The sequence below is a fragment of the Thalassophryne amazonica genome, chromosome 16, assembly GCF_902500255.1.
Source record: "Thalassophryne amazonica chromosome 16, fThaAma1.1, whole genome shotgun sequence".
NCBI lineage: Eukaryota > Metazoa > Chordata > Actinopteri > Batrachoidiformes > Batrachoididae > Thalassophryne > Thalassophryne amazonica.
This window is the reverse complement of record NC_047118.1, coordinates 38,696,351-38,715,083: the sequence shown is the minus strand read 5'-3', so window position 1 is coordinate 38,715,083 and position 18,733 is coordinate 38,696,351. Positions and strand designations below refer to the sequence as shown.

At 42.1% G+C, this 18,733-nt stretch overlaps 1 protein-coding gene across 1 annotated transcript in view; it reads left to right on the top strand.

Moving 5' to 3' along the window:
* The window catches only part of LOC117528025 (glutamate receptor ionotropic, NMDA 2B-like), a 378,003-nt gene that overhangs the window by 267,334 nt on the left and 91,936 nt on the right, over nt 1-18,733 (top strand). Inside the window, exons 7-9 of the mRNA XM_034190545.1 lie at nt 4,074-4,188; nt 13,216-13,424; nt 13,593-13,764. Coding sequence (XP_034046436.1) covers nt 4,074-4,188; nt 13,216-13,424; nt 13,593-13,764 — 496 coding nt within the window. The remainder of the gene's footprint in view (nt 1-4,073; nt 4,189-13,215; nt 13,425-13,592; nt 13,765-18,733) is intronic.

Below are 18,733 nucleotides of genomic sequence, written 5' to 3'. Positions count from 1 at the left end.
TTTAGCTTGCATGTGCTTCATTGATATTTGCGTATCACTGAGTAGATGTTTGTGTTCCACTTTTAACATTCTACAGCCACTATGTTGCAAATATCCAAATGCTACTATAACAAATATCAACCAGTTATCGTCACCACAAGGGCTTGTTTTTACCTGTCTGTTGGTTTTTTTGTTTGAGTACACTACGGATATAAAGAAGTGTGGATGTGTGCAGCCCAGTGTCACATTTTTAATTTACACTCAACAAAAATATAAACGCAACACTTTTGGTTTTGCTCCCATTTTGTATGAGATGAACTCAAAGATCTAAAACTTTTTCCACATACACAATACCACCATTTCCCTCAAATATTGTTCACAAACGAGTCTAAATCTGTGATAGTGAGCACTTCTCCTTTGCTGAGATAATCCATCCCACCTCACAGGTGTGCCATACCAAGATGCTGATTAGACACCATGATTCGTGCACAGGTGTGCCTTAGACTGCCCACAATAAAAGGCCACTCTGAAAGGTGCAGTTTTATCACACAGCACAATGCCACAGATGTTGCAAGATTTGAGGGAGCGTGCAGTTGGCATGCTGACAGCAGGAATGTCAACCAGAGCTGTTGCTCGTGTATTGAATGTTCATTTCTCTACCATAAGCCGTCTCCACAGGCGTTTCAGAGAATTTGGCAGTACATCCAACCAGCCTCACAACCGCAGACCACGTGTAACTACACCAGCCCAGTACCTCCACATCCAGCATGTTCACCTCCAAGATCATCTGAGACCAGTCACTCGGACAGCTGCTGAAACAATCGGTTTGCATAACCAAAGAATTTATGCACAAACTGTCAGAAACCGTCTCAGGGAAGCTCATCTGCATGCTCGTCGTCCTCATCGGGGTCTCGACCTGACTCCAGTTGGTTGTCGTAACCGACTTGAGTGGTCAAATGCTCACATTCGCTGGCGTTTGGCACGTTGGAGAGGTGTTCTCTTCATGGATGATGCGAAGGAGATGTGTTGCACTGCATGAGGCAAATGGTGGTCACACCAGATACTGACTGGTATCCCCCCCAATAAAACAAAACTGCACCTTTCAGAGTGGCCTTTTATTGTGGGCAGTCTAAGGCACACCTGTGCACTAATCATGGTGTCTAATCAGCATCTTGGTATGGCACACCTGTGAGGTGGGATGGATTATCTCAGCAAAGGAGAAGTGCTCACTATCACAGATTTAGACTGGTTTGTGAACAATATTTGAGGGAAATGGTGATATTGTGTATGTGGAAAAAGTTTTAGATCTTTGAGTTCATCTCATACAAAATGGGAGCAAAACCAAAAGTGTTGCGTTTATATTTTTGTTGAGTATATTTATTTATGTGTTTATTTTGTGATACATCACGACGTGTTCCATTTTCGTGGTGTAGTAAAATTTCAGTTATTATTTTTAACACTAACCCTAACCTTAATCCTAACTCTACCATCACAAAAATCTATTATATTTCGTGATGATAGGGTGAGGGCAGGGTCAAGTTTCAGTTGTTATTTTTAACACTAACCCTAACCTTAATCCTAACTCTACCATCACGAAAACCTATTATATTTCATGATGGTAGGGTTAGGGTAGGGTCAAGTTTCAGTTATTATTTTTAACACTAACCCTAACCTTAATCCTAACTCTACCATCACGAAAATCTATTATATTTCGTGATGGTAGGGTTAGGGTAGGGTCAAGTTTCAGTTATTATTTTTAACACTAACCCTAACCTTAACCCTAACTCTGCCATCATGAAAAAGTATATTTCGTGATTGTATCACAAACTACTATATTAAATAACTTTTAGAAACATCATCATGTTTTTATCTCATGACTGGGTTGATATGTCCTGTTGAACACAAAACTTTGACACTTTATTTGCTTAAATCCATTTTCCTCTTAATGTCCTCACTGTTCAGATGTGTGTGAGCTCAGATTTTAAGGTTCTGTTACTCACCTGACCTACGCAAACCCTACGTACCGGCCCAGGCTCTGCATTGTCAGGATGCAGGACTACTTTGTGTCCCTAGGGTGAATAAAATGTCTGCAGGTCACAAAGCTTTCTCTTACTGTGCACCTGCTTTGTGGAATGATCTCCCTGCATCAATAAAACAGTCAGATTCGGTGGAGACTTTCAAGTCCAGGCTTAAGAAATACTTATTTTCCCTTTCGTATGGCTGGCATAATGGCATAGTATGTTAATATGCTTTCTACCCTTTTAAGTTCATTTTATTAATAAAGAGACCGGGCTGCAGCCTCAACTTAGGGAGTTTTTGGGTGTCTGCTGTTCCCTCTTCAGTTCGCTGCATCTCCCATCGGGATTTTGAGATGGTTTTGTTTTGTTTTGTTTTGTTTGGTGTCAGATTTAAAATCGAACCATTTCTTTTTCACCTCCTTGGTTGTGCGTCCTTCTCCGGATACTGCATTCACTGCATGTGTGGCAGCCTCCCATGCTTGCTTTGTGTTGGTATTGGTGTAACCGGGTACGGAATAGAATTTCCTTCCTGTGGCTGATTTTCCTCCACCTCTTAACTGCCAAAGTTTTTATTTATTTATTTATTTATTGCCTGTTACACTGAAATTGATTTGTTTTTTTCTTTGCTTGTTTCCTCTTTATGAAATATGTGTCTGCTCACGGCCATGCAGTCTCATACCCTTTTATGGGCATTGATGGGTTGTTACATATGCTAATCATATGTTAATTAGGCTCACCAGGCACACGCTTTCAGTTTATGAGGAGATGGGATTCATCAATTTAAAAACACAGCTGTGAACAGTTGTGCAGTTTAAGAACACGTTGATGAATCTGATGTAGAGTTTTCGTAAGAACCTTCTTAGGAACAGATAAGAAGGAATCTAAGAAGATTCTTAAGAATATATTGGTGAATGAGGCCCAATGTTCCCGTTACACCAAAGAGAAACACAGCATCAAGCGATTCATGTATTTTTCTTCTCCCTCAAATTTTTTTTATGAAACCTGTGATTTAAATATGTTTTTAAGTGTTGGCTGACGTATGTGCTCTCAGAGTAATTCTTGTTTCTAATTGGTCACATGGTATGGTTGATTTCTGGGTATAGCAGATAATAGCTGATAAAAGTTGGATAACAAATTCCATTTCAATTTATTTTCATTTGTATAGCACCAAATCACAACTAGTTGCCTCAAGGCGCTTCACACAAGTAAGGTCTTACCTTACCAACCCCCAAGGCAAGCACACAGGTGACAGTGGTAAGGAAAAACTCCCTCTGATGATTTGAGGACGAAACCTCAAGCAGACCAGACTCAAAGGAGCGACCCTTGACTTGGGCCATGCTACAGACACAAATGGCAAAATAATTCACACAATGAATATACAGGAAATATTGCTGTGCACAGGACAGGAGGGTTACAGAAACAGACACCACACCGATCACTGGATGGAACTGCACCTCAAACAGAGAGAAAAAAAAGACAGGAAGACAACAGATATAGCATAATTTGTCAGCATTAAGCAACAAGAGAAACAGAAGAAATACTGGGGTGATCACCGGCCGCTAGCCCTAAGCTTCACTAAAAGACCCAGAATTTAGATAAAGTTGAGACCGCAGCTGGTTCTCTTTACTAATAAAATTAATTTAAAAGAGTAAAAAGCATAGTAACATACCATGCCAGTATGTTAGCCATAAAATCTGAACCTTAAAATCTGATCTCACTGGGACAGGAAGCCAGTGAAGGGATGCCAAAATGGGTGTAATGTGGTCAAACTTTCTGCTTCGTGTCAAAAGTCTGGCAGCAGCATTTTTGAACCAATTGGAGACCCCTAATGCTGGACTGCAGTGAAGCAGAAAATAGAACATTGCAGTAGTCCAATCTAGAAGAGACAAATGCATGAATCAGGGTCTCATCATCAGCCATAGACAGGATGGGACGAACAAACTGGTGCTGTAGAAGATGGGATAAATATATAAAAGAATCAGATATTTTTCCACACAAAGTGAGAGGCAGTTCGCTGTTTGACTTTCTCCACTTTTTCTGTGTGTGTCTGTGTTTGCTGGCTGATTTGCTCCACAGGTACCTGATGAATGTGACTTTTGAGGGCCGTAATCTGTCGTTCAGTGAGGACGGATACCAGATGCACCCCAAGCTGGTCATCATTCTGCTCAACAAAGAACGGCAGTGGGACAGGGTGAGAGAAATGTGTGTGTGTGTGTGTGTGTGTGTGTGTGTGTGTGTGTGTGTGTGTGTGTGTGTGTGTGTGTGTGTGTGTGTGTGTGTGTGTGTGTGTGTGTGTGTGTGTGTGTGTGTGTGTGTGTGTGTCTCATCTGAACTTGTCACAAGGGCACACTACATAAAGTTAAAATGTTGCATTTACTGGGCAATCCAAACTAATTAAAACGATCTTTTTTTCTGATAAACCAAAGAGAAATGGGGCAAAAATTGTAAATGGTGAGGACTTCAAGGAGAGAGGTTTTGAAGCATTGATATAAATACCACAGCTGAACTTAGTGCAAGTTGTACTCTTCTTCTTGTCTTTGTATCTCTTGTTTGTCCCACTTGTGGCACATTTTAACCTTTAATGGGGTCATATTATAAACCTAAGTAACAAAGCTCAGCAAGTTTCTTAAAAAAAGATATCACAGTTTTGCGGTAAAAAAAATACCACATGGACCCTGAGACATTGCGTCTTAATTTAAGATAAACTCAAGGGATGTTAATCATAAATCAGCAAGCATATTTAACTGTAAAGCAGCTCTCACACCTGTCTCGGTTTAGTGCCATTTTGCACCTTGGTTGACTTCCATGACCTGCTGTCACCTGGCCACATTCAGTGCCTAATCCTCCTGAGCAGGCACACCACTTTACACAGCTTGGCACAAAGTTGAAAAATGTCTGGTTTTTTTTTTTTTTTTGAGACTTCCAACCACTTCAGACCAACCTACACTCTACTTAGCATAACAAATTTTGTGTACACTCCATGTGAACTTGTACTGTAGGTTACGGTAAGTCTTTACATATTGTGTGTAAGTTACTGTGAGCTTACACCAAACTACACTGAGATGAGCGCGAATCAAGTTGAGGCAGCCGGAATCCGACGGAGCTCCTGAAAATTTTTAATATTTTCAAAACTGTTGCGAATTTAACTGAATTTTCCCAACTTACACTGAGCACCACCAAGCAATTCATCCCAAGTTACCACTCAGGAAACCTTGGTGGCAAACAAGATTTTGTGGAGTACGACTCTCTTGTCACTGTCTTTTAATAGAAGTTTTTAAAACAATGAGTTCAAGCATCGAAGTTAATGACTTGGATAATTAATTACTTTAAATAATTTCTGGAGTTGTGAGAGTGGTCTGGTCTCTGTGAACATGGAGGATGTAGTTAAACATTGGACATGTTCAAAAATATGCAGCGAGGATGTGGTTGCATCAGGATGCAGTAAAAACTTAAGGATGGAGTAATAACTGCATTGATGTATTAAAAACACAAGTAATCCTCATAGAGACTTTATTCATGTACATAGTACAAGTGTAGCATGGACAGGCTCTCCCAACAGCAGTCTGTGGACTGGTTTGTGAAATGTGCCTGTCACTGTCTATGGTGCTGAATCACAGCCAAACAAACAAAAATCTCCCCCATCTCCCTGTACAAATTTAGGTTACTTTCAAAGCAAGCCCCTGCATGGAATACATTTGAGTGTGTTTAATAGAGATGGGCACCTTTAGCAAGAGAGGTGTTTATTGTGGACACAAGAAAACTAGCAGAATGAATGAAAAAGTGCAGTGTATGGCACAGTATTGATATGGACAGGATGGGCACAGTGAGAATTTGGTGTTCATAGTAAGAATTTTGCCATCATCATGGCAATCCCTTGGTGGTGAGGAATATGGTTTCTTGGTTGATTCCCGGAGGGGATGGTGGACTCAGAAATGACTGACCAGGCCCAGTCTTGATGTGCATTGTTTCTTACAGACACTGCACGTGGTTGCTGCAGGAAGCTTCTGCCGGTCAGGATCGTGTTCTCTCTCCATTGTCTTTCTCCTCTTCTCCTCTGTATTGTTTGTCCACATTTTTTCAGTCTTCCACTCCTGTGTGGATCATTGCTCACCAGTTGGCTTATTTCCTCGCGTGTTCTTCCTGGGTCTTCCAGTTGATGGAGCAGCTCTTGAGGTTGTGCTTGAGGAGGTCCTTCTAGCATTTCTTCTCCTCCGGACCATTTTCCTTCACTCAGCTGGGACTAGAAGATCTGCTTGGGAAGTCAGCCGTCATCCATCCCAACGATGTGACCACCCAACAAAGCTGGTTCTTGATGATGACACATTGTGTGCTCTGGAGCTTGGCTTCAGCCAGGATGCTGATGTTCGGACAGTAGTCTTCCCACCTGATGTGGAGGATACTCCTCAGGGAGCATTGGTGGAATCACTTGAGGGTCTTCAGTAGGTGGTCTAGTGTCAAGAACAACACCAACCATTGTATCCCACCTTCATTGACTTAACAAACGCATTTGACAGCATGTCACACTCACTTCTGTGGAAAATCCTGAGCAAAATGGGCTATCCAGAGAAATTAATCAAAATCAGGCTTCTCCATGATGGCGTGTCTGCCACAGTTCTGGTAATTGGCACAAAAACTGAAGCCTTCAATGTTCAATCAGGAGTAAAGCAGGGCTGTGTCATCACTCCTATGCTCTTCATCATCTTTGTGGCAACAATCCTCCACCTGATCAAAGAAAAGGTACCACCATTAATTGACACTAAGTACAGAACAGACGGAAACCTCTTCAACTTGAGCCAACAGAGTCAAAAAGAAAATCACCACCACTTTCCTCCTGGATTTTCAATATGCCGATGACCACAGCGTGTCATCGGCATATTGAAACCTTTGATGAATCCTAAGAACAAATTAAATGTGATACAGGAGTAATCATGTGTGTGTTAAGAAATGAGTGAGAATGTGTTAGACACTGTTAGAACATGGCAGGGATGTAATCTGGATGAAGTATGGACTTGAAAACATGGCATTTTGTTTTCCCCTATTTTGACCATGTCCACACTGTGTTCCTTTTCAGGACTCAGTGGGGTCTTCACAGTCTTTGTCTGAGTGTGATGGGGCCCTTAAATCATCCTTCTCAAAAAGGTGGAAGGTTATTGGAGAAAAAAAAAAGCTTGGAGGACTTGAACCTGATGCACACGGCGACCTGCAGAATCAGCCAAATTCACCTGCAGGTGTTTGTGTTCTGCTGCGTGTGTCCTGTGACTCTCCTTTCTTTATTCTTTGTATTTATCTCACTCTTCAGCCTCTCTAATCTATACACTGTCCTCTGATCACAGAACAAGGTGACTTGCTCTCACTCTGTCTCCTCTTTTCTTTTTCCCTTCTTGCACCTCCCTCCTTCCCTCGTTCGTGTTTAATTCTTAACTTGACGTGACTTAGCTAAACCGGTTCTCTGATCCAATTGAGTTTTAACTCTGGCCACTATCTCCTTACATACACCTCCCTCCCTCCCTCTCTCCCCTCCCTCTCATTCTTGATCTTTGCACTCCTCTTTTTGCCTCTCGCCCCTCTTTCTCATTTTCCTTTTTGTGATGCACTTTTGAAGTATATGAAGCCTCTGTAGTGTCCGGTCCGATTTACTGCCCTGCAGACACATTTTAACTCTTTTCTCTGCACCTCCTCCCTTCTTCCAATCTCTTTCTCCATGCCTGTCATTCTCCATCACTTTCTTTTTGTAGAGATAGAAGAAGGCTGCATTGTGCCCCAGAGAAACATGCGCTCTGCCAGTCCAGGCGCCGTTTGCCAAGTGTGTATTGCTTGCTGTGTGTGTGTGTGTGTGTGTGTGTGTGTGTGTGTGTGTGTGTGTGTGTGTGTGTGTGTGTGTGTGTGTGTGTGTGTGTGTGTGTGTGTGTGTGTGTGTGTGTAGACTTCCATATTTAATGACTGTGTAAATCTGACTTTACACACACGCTGCAGTTCACTGTGCCATCCTGTCTCATAGCACGTCCAATTAGCTGATGATCTATTTCCCTCCACGCTGTTCTCTTGAAAAACGTGACCCACTGTGTACTTGTAGATCGCCAGGCTGTGGGCGGAGTCTGCAGGTAATTGATGGCACTGACTCAGTAGCGAGCTGAAGGACCCTCCAGTTCCATTTCTGTCCGTTTTGTCTATTACTCAAGGACTCACTTGTCTCTTGTTCTCCTTCTGCTCTTTTGATTCGTACCTCCCCCAGTGTCCTCTCTCTCACTTCTTTCATTTTCTTCAAGTTTTACTGTTTTGTGGTGTCTATATGTGTCAAACATCCGCAATATCCATATAACATGCCTCTATGAGTCGGCCGTCATCCGAACACGCCCGTGATAATCCGCAGAGGCACGCATGTCTGCAGCCAGGATTTTTGAGCTGTTCAAAAATCTGGATGCGGATGACATCCGCCTTACATACTCCATACATACTCAATTCATACACAATACATACTCACTCTATGCGCTGTATATCTGCCGTTTACTGCTGATATCCGCAACTTACAGGGATTTGCAGCTTGGCAGCGGACTGGGACAGTGTGTAAAACAGATATATATATCGTGCCCATCATGTCCACATCACAAACTAAAATATGTTGTAGCGAATGCATACAAATTCGCCACGAATAAAGCGTTTTTATTACATCTGCTTTGCAGCTGATTTGCGGACAATCTGTGAATGCATAACAAACACGTCACGTAAACCCAAAGTACTATATGTGGCTGAAAGCGACATACCTGCCAGTCAGTGCCGGTCCGGCTGTGTAAATCCACAAAGACGTAGCTGCTGCAATCCAGGACGTTTATTTACAGTGAGGAAAATAAGTATTTGAACACCCTGCGATTTTGCAAGTTCTCCCACTTAGAAGTCATGGAGGGGTCTGAAATTTTCATCTTAGGTGCATGTACACTGTGAGAGACATAATTGAAAAAAAAAATCTGGAAATCACAATGTATGAGTTGTTAATAATGTATTTGTATGTTACTGCTGCAAATAAGTATTTGAACACCTGTGAAAATCAATGTTAATATTTGGTACAGTAGCCTTTGTTTGCAATTACAGAGATCAGACGTTTCCTGTAGTTCTTGACAAAGTTTTCACACACTGCAGCATGGATTTTGGTCCACTTCTCCATACAGACCTTCTCTATATCTTTCAGGTTTGGAGTTTCAGCTCCCTCCAAAGTTTTTCTATTGAGTTCAGGTCTGGAGACTAGCCAGGCCACTCCAGGACCTTGAAATGCGTCTTATGGAGCCCCTCCTTAGTTGCCCTGGCAGTGTGTTTGGGGTCATTGTCATGCTGGAAGAACCAGCCATGACCCATCTTCAGTGCTCTTATTAAGGGAAGGAGGTTGTTTGCCAAAATCTCGCAATACATGACCCCATCCATCCTCCTTTCAATACGGTGCAGTCGTCCTGTCCCCTTTGCAGAAGAGCACCCCCAGAGTATGATGTTTCCACCTCCATGCTTCACGGTTGGGATGGTTTTCTTGGGGTTGTTCTCATCCTCTAAACATGGTAAGTGGAGTTGATTCCTAAAAGCTCTATTCTGGTCTCATCTGACCACATGACCTTCTCCCATGCCTTCTCTGGATCATCTGATGGTCACTGGTGAACTTCAAACGGGCCTGGACATGTGCTGGCTTGAGCAGGGGGACCTTGCTGACCTGCAGGATTTTAAACCATGACAGCATCATGTGTTACTAATGTAATCTTTGTGATTGTGGTCCCAGCTCTCTTCAGGTCGTTGACCAGGTCCTCCTGTGTAGTTCTGAGCTTTCTCAGAATCATCCTTACCCCACAAAGTGAGATCTTGCATGGAATCCCAGATCGAGGGAGATTGACAGTCATCTTGTGTTTCTTCCACTTTCTAATAAATAATCATAACAGTTGTTGTCTTCTACCAAGCTGCTTGCCTGTTGTCCTGTAGTCCATCCCAGCCTTGTGCAGGTCTACAGTTTTGTCCCTGGTGTCCTTAGACAGCTCTTTGGTCTTGGCTATGGTGGACAAGTTGGAGTGTGATTAATTGAGTGTGTGAACAGGTGTCTTTTATACAGGTAACAAGTTCAAACAGGTGCAATTAATACAGGTGAAGAGTGCAGAATAAGAGGGCTTCTTAAAGAAAAATGAACCGTTCTGTGTGAGCCAGAATTCTTGCTAGTTGGTAGGTGTTCAAATATTTATTTGCAGCAGTAACATACAAATAAATTATAAAAAAAAAAATCATACATTGTGATTTCCGGATTTTTTTTTGTTAGATTATGTCTCTCACAGTGGACATGCACCTAAGATGAATTCTAAGTGGGAGAACTTGCAAAACCGCAGGGTGCTCAAATACTTATTTTCCTCACTGTAACACCAACAAAAGGAAGAGTTGCTGTTCAGCCACAACTCACGCTGAAGTCTGTTTTCTGTGACACTATCACAAAAAAACACCGTCTCACACGCTCCCCAAACTCATGAACAGTTAACCCTCGCATGACAACACTCTGTGATCAACTTGTCCAAGTCTGTATTGCCCTGTCTCTGTATTGTTGGTGTGAATAGTGATGCCGAAAGGCCTGAGTGAGCTTATTTTATGACCGCAATACAGATGCCGTGCACGTGCAACACGTGCGTGATGCATTCATAATACACCCGTAATACTGCCGTGATAATCTCAATGTGTCCGATCAGTTTCCTCACTACATGCGTTATATAACCATGATTGTTCATCATATATTCGCTATATTATTATTATATCCATAATTCATACTGGGACATTTGTCATTTTTGGCCATTTTTGTTGTGGACGACAACGAACGCCCGTAATTTGTGTACTCAATTCATGCGCAATTGATCCTCTCCCCAGTGGGACAGGGCCCTAAATGTGTCTTTGTGTCAGGCTGGCTGTCTTTTATTTTGTGTCTCAAGTTCTCTGTCCATAATTACTCTCTGTTTTTCTGTCCTCCTCCGTCCACATTCTTGATCTGAATTTTTCTCCCTTTCACTTTTGTCTTTCAGGGTAACCTTGATCTACTTCTTTGCCCTGGATCTCTCCTCTCCTCTCCTCTCCTGTTATAGCTTGTTTCTTGCAGCCCATTTTGCTAATTTCCTTTGTCACTCTATTTAACTGTTAGATTTTGTTTGTCATAAAGCTGTTCCTTTGTTACTCTGCCTTTGTGGGATAAATGGACTAATCACAATTAAACGTAGAAAACAGAAAACAAGACGGTAAATCATCAGGCTGAGTAAAATGTGTTTCCATAGCAAACAGACAAAATGTAAATCACATTTTTTATATAAGTCAACTCAACTGTTCCAAATAACAGAAACACTGTTTGTTTTTAGGGTTTGCACTCATTGCAGCTTGAAACACACACACACACACACACACACACACACACACACACACACACACACACACACACACACACACACACACACACACACACACACACACACACACACACACACACACACACACACACACACACACCACACACAGAGAGAGAGAGAGAGAGAGAGAAAGTGATGCTAAATAGGCTTATTTGGTGTCTTTGATTAAAAACACCACTGGCTCTAAATAACACCTAAAGGTACACCAAAGTGGTTCCACTATGAGCCAGTTTTAGTGCTATATGGCATTATAGGTAGTTCCCTTGTGATTACAAGCCAAAGAACCACCAGAAACAGAGTTACAGTAACTCTGTCCTCGAGGAAATCAACTTGAGTTACAGAGCAGCGAGTTCAGTGGGACTTGGGATTCCAATATGTAGACTTGAGTTTGATTTCCATTCACACTACCTGTCTGTATTCTTGAACAAGACATTTCAACTGCATTGTCTCTGTCCTGAGCTGTAAATGAGTCCTGGCCTTGGCTGGAGAAGTAACCTGAGTGAAATACACTCTATCGAAGGGTTAAATCAAGTTGTTCAACTATAATAAAACAAATTTTTACTATGATAGAGCTGATATAACCCTGTTTGTATTGGGACCAAATGTACTCCAGCAGAGTAAATTGTACTCTGCACAACTTACCGATAATGTGCATGTTAACCAGACAGACTCATGAGTCTCCAATGTAGTGCCATAGGAAGAATATAGATTGTAACTTGAGAAGAAAAAGTCTACATGGAAAGTTGTGTGATTGCTGTGACAAAATTTTTTTGAAGAATGGACAAAAACAACTGACATTCAACTATTTTGTTAAAAATCAAATCTTATATCTTGCGTAATATATATTACCTGCCTGTCTGTGCATGCTTCCACCTCAAAAAATGGTACGTGGTACAACTCAAATGAGTTAAGTTAGTCTAAATTAACAGGTTGGCATAAATATTACTTGTTAAATTAATTTGGAATTTGAATTTGGACTACTAGTAGTTGATGCACTTTTTAAAAGTTGGCCCAACTTTTTATTCAGTGTAAAGGAATAGTTTGACAGAAACTGAAGCACCACACACACACACACACACACACACACATGGTGCTAAACAACACTAAAAGGGAACCTATGAATTTGATATTGTATCATAGTAAGAGCCCAAAACAACAAAATTCAGGCATTATTTAGATCCCAGTAATCACTGAAATTAGACTGTACATTTCAGAGTTAAATTACTCAGACGTTTATACTTGTTACAGTTTACAGTATATTTGTTCATATTGAACATGTTTCCTGTTTCTCATTTGACTTTTGTCCCTCTTGAAATGATGCTTCACAGTATTTCATTAACATGTTGGCAAAATAAACAAAGAATGTAAAGAATCACATTTTAATGTCTAAATCTGAATTTTTGGTGACATAATCTGGAAGGGAAGTGATTTTGTATGTTTGGAAAAGTTTGACACCAAAATCACAGCTATACAAAAATCTGCATGGGGTAGATTGTGACATCATTGTTTGTACACTTTAGGAAAAGTTTTTTCTGGTTATAATATTTGTTGACATGCCATGAATCACTTTTGAATAAATTACATTCCAAATGGAGTGAAGAAGTCTCAGGCCTGGAGCCAACTCTAGTATTTCTAACATATCACCCAGATTATTTCCTCCTATTTTTATTCACTTTTTTAAAGTTTTAAATACATTTTTTTTTTTATCTTCATAGGCCAGCTATGAAGATAAACCAGGAATATAAATCCAAACTCTCAGAATGTCTTTGGTGGAGGAAGTCGGTCTGAGTCTGTCTTGTTGCTGTGTCTCCCTGCAGGTGGGTAAGTGGGAGAACGGTTCCCTTTCCATGAAGTACCATGTGTGGCCTCGTTACGAGCTATATGGGGGGGCAGCAACCAGGGAGGATGACCACCTGTCCATCGTGACATTGGAGGAGGCGCCGTTTGTCATTGTGGAGGACGTGGACCCGCTCAGTGGGACCTGTATGAGAAACACTGTCCCCTGCCGGAAACAGATCAAAAATGTGTGAGAATCCAGGCTCAGATTCACCAACTTAATGTGGTAGAACAACACAGACTGACATACCTGAGAGTAAAGAACGAATAATGGACAGCACAAACAAATTCCTGCATTTATTCGGTTGTCTCTCTTTGGCTCTTATCACTCTCTCTCTATCTCTCTCTTTGTCCACAGGAATCACACAAAGGAGACAGGAATCTACATTAAACGTTGCTGTAAAGGTTTCTGCATTGACATACTAAAGAAGATAGCTAAATCAGTGAAATTCACCTATGACCTGTACCTGGTCACAAATGGCAAACATGGGAAGAAGATCAATGGAACATGGAATGGCATGGTGGGAGAGGTAAGCCCATAGCACCCATTTGTCACTACAATGTCTCTTTAAATATGGCAGCTTACACTCCTTCACTCCTTTTTGTGAATGTTATGGTTATGCACATATGAAGCACATGATAATCTCATATTTTATTGTGTGTGTGTGTGTTTGTTTGTACAGTATATATGAGATACAGGTGTGTGTGTATTATATATATACGTGGTCTGTCCATAAATTAAGGTCCTTTTTATTTTTTTAAAAACTATATGGATTTCATTCATATTCATATTCATTCGCCTGTCGGTGACGTCATTTGCCTGTGAGCACGCCTTGTGGAAGGAGTGGTCCCGCCCCCTCGTCGGATTTTCATTGTCTGGAAATGGCGGAATGAAAAGGACTTTCAGAAGCTGTTAGAGACTGGCACCTAGAAACCATTCGAAAAATTTATCTGGCTTTCAGTGAAAATTTTACGGGCTTCACAGAGAATAAGAACTTTAACTACAGCTTTAAGGACCCCTTTAAGGACGGTCGGTGCGCCGCGCTGCGAGCTGCGATGATGCGGCACAAACCACTGGATCATTTCTAAGCTGATGGCTCTGTAGATACGAGACCGTCATGTGCTCTTTCTCTGGTTATCACAAGACCTGGACATCAGCCATTTTCCGGCAGATTTCACTTTTAACAAGAGATTTTGTCATGGAAAGCCGCGCGGAGGCTTCGCGCGTCATGACCGATTCGCTGATGAAGCGAGACAAAGGAACACCTCTGTTTCGGAGTGTTAGAGGACAAGTTGGGACATGTCCAGCTCTCCACAAGTTCTTTTATACTCACTCGACGGGTAAGCACTGAAAGCCGAGATAGACATGTCCCATGTCTCAAGCATGTCTGACGTAAAAACATATGAATAAAATCCATATAGTTTTTGAAAAAAATAAAAAGGTACGATACTTTATGGGCAGACCTTGTATAGTCAGAGTTGTTCAGAGTTGGACCTGAAAAGAACAACTCAGTTAACACAGAAATAATCACGCAGGAGACACTGAATTTCTTTTCCTGATCAGGAGAGAGCAAACGAGTGTGACCCCTCCAACAACCACCGTCTCGTCCGCTCTGAAGGGCCCCGCCCATCTGCCTCTCCTATTTATTGAATAAAGTTACATACAAGCATATAGGACAAAACAAGCAAAAGACACAGAGTCTGGTCTCACGTTGATATGAAAACTGTTATGGCTTTAAGCCTCCAGTCTCCTAGTCTTCCCATAACAATGTCCAGCCCTTAACCAGTGTACCGGTCACACCGCTCTTCCCTCAAGGCTAAACTGTTAATTAAAGACGCACATCTGCGCTCAGCAAAAACATAGCTTTAGCTAAACAGTCTGCACATTCACTAAGCCAAAGATCATCTGTTCACCCTCTTGTGTGAGCAGTTTTAATGATAACAGTTCAGTGTATATGGTTGCTTTGACAATGAGTGATTAATTAAAAGATTGACGGTACATGAACTCTCACACATGCATATATGTATATATGAAAATGGAGAACAGAATCAAAGACAAGATCAGAGACAGTATATCAAAGTAAAAGCATTAACAAAGTAAAGACATTAATATTTGATAATCATATTGCTAATATATAGAAAATCCTGTCATATATATATATATATATATATATATATATATATATATATTATATATATATATATATATATCAACAAAAATATAAACGCAACACTTTTGGTTTTGCTCCCATTTTATAATGAGGTATGGTCAGGTGCAGTCTTGGCGCATTGTTATCGTATGGCAGTAGAATTCGACTGAACCAGAGAAAAAAAAAAACTGGTTTGAAGTAGATAGTTTTTCTATGAATTAAATGATGGAGTACTCAGATGTGCGTCACACAGGAGGGATCACAGCACGCGTACACTCTTCTTGTATAAACAGGGTTGCATATTGGAGCATCAAATTCAACTGGTGAGCTTCGATTCTGTATTTTGACCCCAACCTGGAAATGCAGTTCCTTGACTCTCCACTTGAGGCTGGCTCTAAAACGGAGCACATTCCCACAGGTCTCCATGTTAAAATGTCCAACTTTAGAGCAGAAATGTTTACATGGTTACAGCAAATGGTTTTGGTCTCTATAGATAGTTTTATGCCTCCATGACAATTGTATAGGGGTGAATTTTTTTCTGACTTCTTAGTTTAACACGTTTTAAGCCATGAAGTTCTGTATAATTGTGAGCGCGGTTGGTTTGAGTGACAGTGGCTGCACCCAACGACGACTCCTCTTGTAGCCCACGACCATAACTCAGAGTCTGCTCAATGTGGTGGCCACTCGCTGTGTGTTGTTGCTGTACTTGTTTGGAGTATTTTTATTGATTTATTTTATTTATTTATTTGACAGGAACATTGCACAACAAATGTGTTGCACAGATCAGATTTAGCTACAAGCTAATTTTCATCTGTTGTCCTCAGGCAGAAGCAAGAAACAGCAGGTCACAATGTACAAAATACTACAAAATCTAAAAATAGATACAACCCCCACAAGCACCAACAAGAAACACCAAGAACGGATTACTCACAATTATTATATAGTTTTCCAAGACACTGTCAATCATCAGTGTTCACAAATCTGACCATCTTTCAACCATTTCTTTGTGTAAAATTTAAACTGTTGTGAGTGTCTCTCTCTTGAACAGTCAAAGGTAAAGAGTTGCACATCCCTGCAGCTTTGACAGAGAAGCAGTTTTGTCCAAATGTTGAGGACCTAAAGTTCAGAAAACAGTCTCCTCTGGAGGAGGAACGTGTTGTTCTCTGTCCTACTTCATCACACGATTTTGCAAACAATTTCAGAGGCTGTGGTGCCAGATTATGAACAGTTTTTTTTTATACACTAAACTAAACTGACATTTGAGAAGAGTATAAAATTTTCAAATGTTAATAATTTATAATTTTTTCACAATATTACAGTAGTGGTATGAAAAAGTTTTTTATCTAAAATTTTAAGAGCCTGTTTATAGAGACTTTTTAGTGGCTGTAACGCTGTGTTATTCAACAAAAACCAGGTTGTGATGTAATAAGTAAAATGTGATATCATTGCAAACACCATTCCAGGTGTTTTATTAGAAACACCTGGAATAATACAGCTTGTTGTGCGGTGAAACTTCCTAACACATCATCTAAGAATTCTCTCTGGCAATATTCCTGCTGAGTGAAACCCCCATCAGATTTAATGTTGTATGCTAACGGTGTTAGCTCTTTTAGCAGCTGTCAGTAGCTTCATCCATTAGGTCCACTGAATGTACAACTAGCTTGTTGCAGGTGGGGATCCACAGACTCTAGATTGGGTAGTGTTTATAAAATAGGTAGCTGACATTTCTCAAGGGTGGTAATAAATTATGCAAAGTTTCTATAATGATTTGGAATTGCGTGTGTGTCCAGAATGTAATTATCCACGTCCATTGTTCACTGTTGTTAGCTAATATCCATAGTTAGATAAAATCCATACCATAGTTTCTCCAAAAATATTAATCCTATCTGTGCTCTCCCCTGTTTGTTCATGATCGAAGGTACTCACACACACATGCACGTATGCACACATACATGTACACAGAGGCACTTTGCTTTTAATATATAGATGATTTACCGCCCCATCTGCTGGAATGGCATGTGAGTCCAGAATGTACTTATCAACATCCAATGTTCACTATTGTTAGCTAATATCTGTATTTTCTCCAAAAATATTAGTCCCAGGAGCGTTCTTCAGGTCCGTAACCCTCCCAGTCCACCAGATACTGAAGACCCCGACCCCTCCGGCGAACATCCAGGAGCCTGCGGACTGTTCACACAGGCTCGCCGTCGATGATGCGGGCAGGAGGCGGCGCTGGTCCGGGGGTGCAAAGGTCCGAGGTGTGGTATGGTTTGAGTTTGGAGACATGGAAAACTGGATGGATCCGCAGTGAAGCTGGGAGTTTCAGCTTCACTGCGGCTGGACTGATGATTTTGGTGTTCTTAAACGGTCCGATATACCTGTCCATCAGTTTTTGTGACGCCGTGTTGAGCGGGATGTTCTTCGTTGACAGCCAGACTGATATTCTGGGGCTGGGGCACGTCGGCGGTCTGCATGGCTCTTCGCCCTCGTCCGGGCTTTCAGCAGAGCAGAGCGGGCTGTTCGCCACACCCGACGGCACCTCCTGAGGTGGGCCTGGACCGAGGGAACTCCGACCTCTCCCTCCACAGTCGGAAACAATGGGGGCTGGTACCCCAAACACGCTTCAAATGGGGAGAGGCCGGTAGCAGATGAAATTTGACTGTTATGAGCGTACTCGATCCAGGCCAGGTGTTGACTCCAGGCCGTCGGGTGCGCGGAGGTCATACAACGTAGGGCCTGTTCCAGCTCCTGATTAGCCCGCTCTGCTTGTCCGTTGGTCTGTGGGTGGTACCCAGACGAAAGGCTCATGGTGGCCCCCAGTTCCCTACAGAAACTCCTCCAGACTTGCGAGGAGAACTGGGGACCACGATCCGAGACGATGTTGACAGGGATACCATGCAGACGTATGACGTGGTGAACCAGGAGGTCTGCAGTCTCCTGGGCCGTAGGGAGCTTCAGGAGGGCCACGAAGTGGGCCGCCTTGGAGAACCGGTCCACTATCGTCAGGATGGTTGTCATTCCCTGGGACGCAGGGAGACCCGTGACGAAGTCCAGGCCGATGTGGGACCAGGGGCGACGAGGCACTGGCAACGGCTGGAGGAGTCCCTTTTCTGGTTGGTGGACTGCCTTGCCCCTGGCACAGGTGGTACAGGCCCGGACATACTCCCGGACGTCGGCTTCCAAGGACGCCCACCAGAACCGCTGCCAGACAACTGCCACCGTCCTTCGCACCCCTGGATGGCAGGTGAGCTTAGAACCGTGACAGAAGTCCAAAACTGCAGTCCTAGCGTCTGGTGGGACATACAAACGGTTTGATGGTCCACCGCCGGGGTCCGGGTGACGCGTCAGG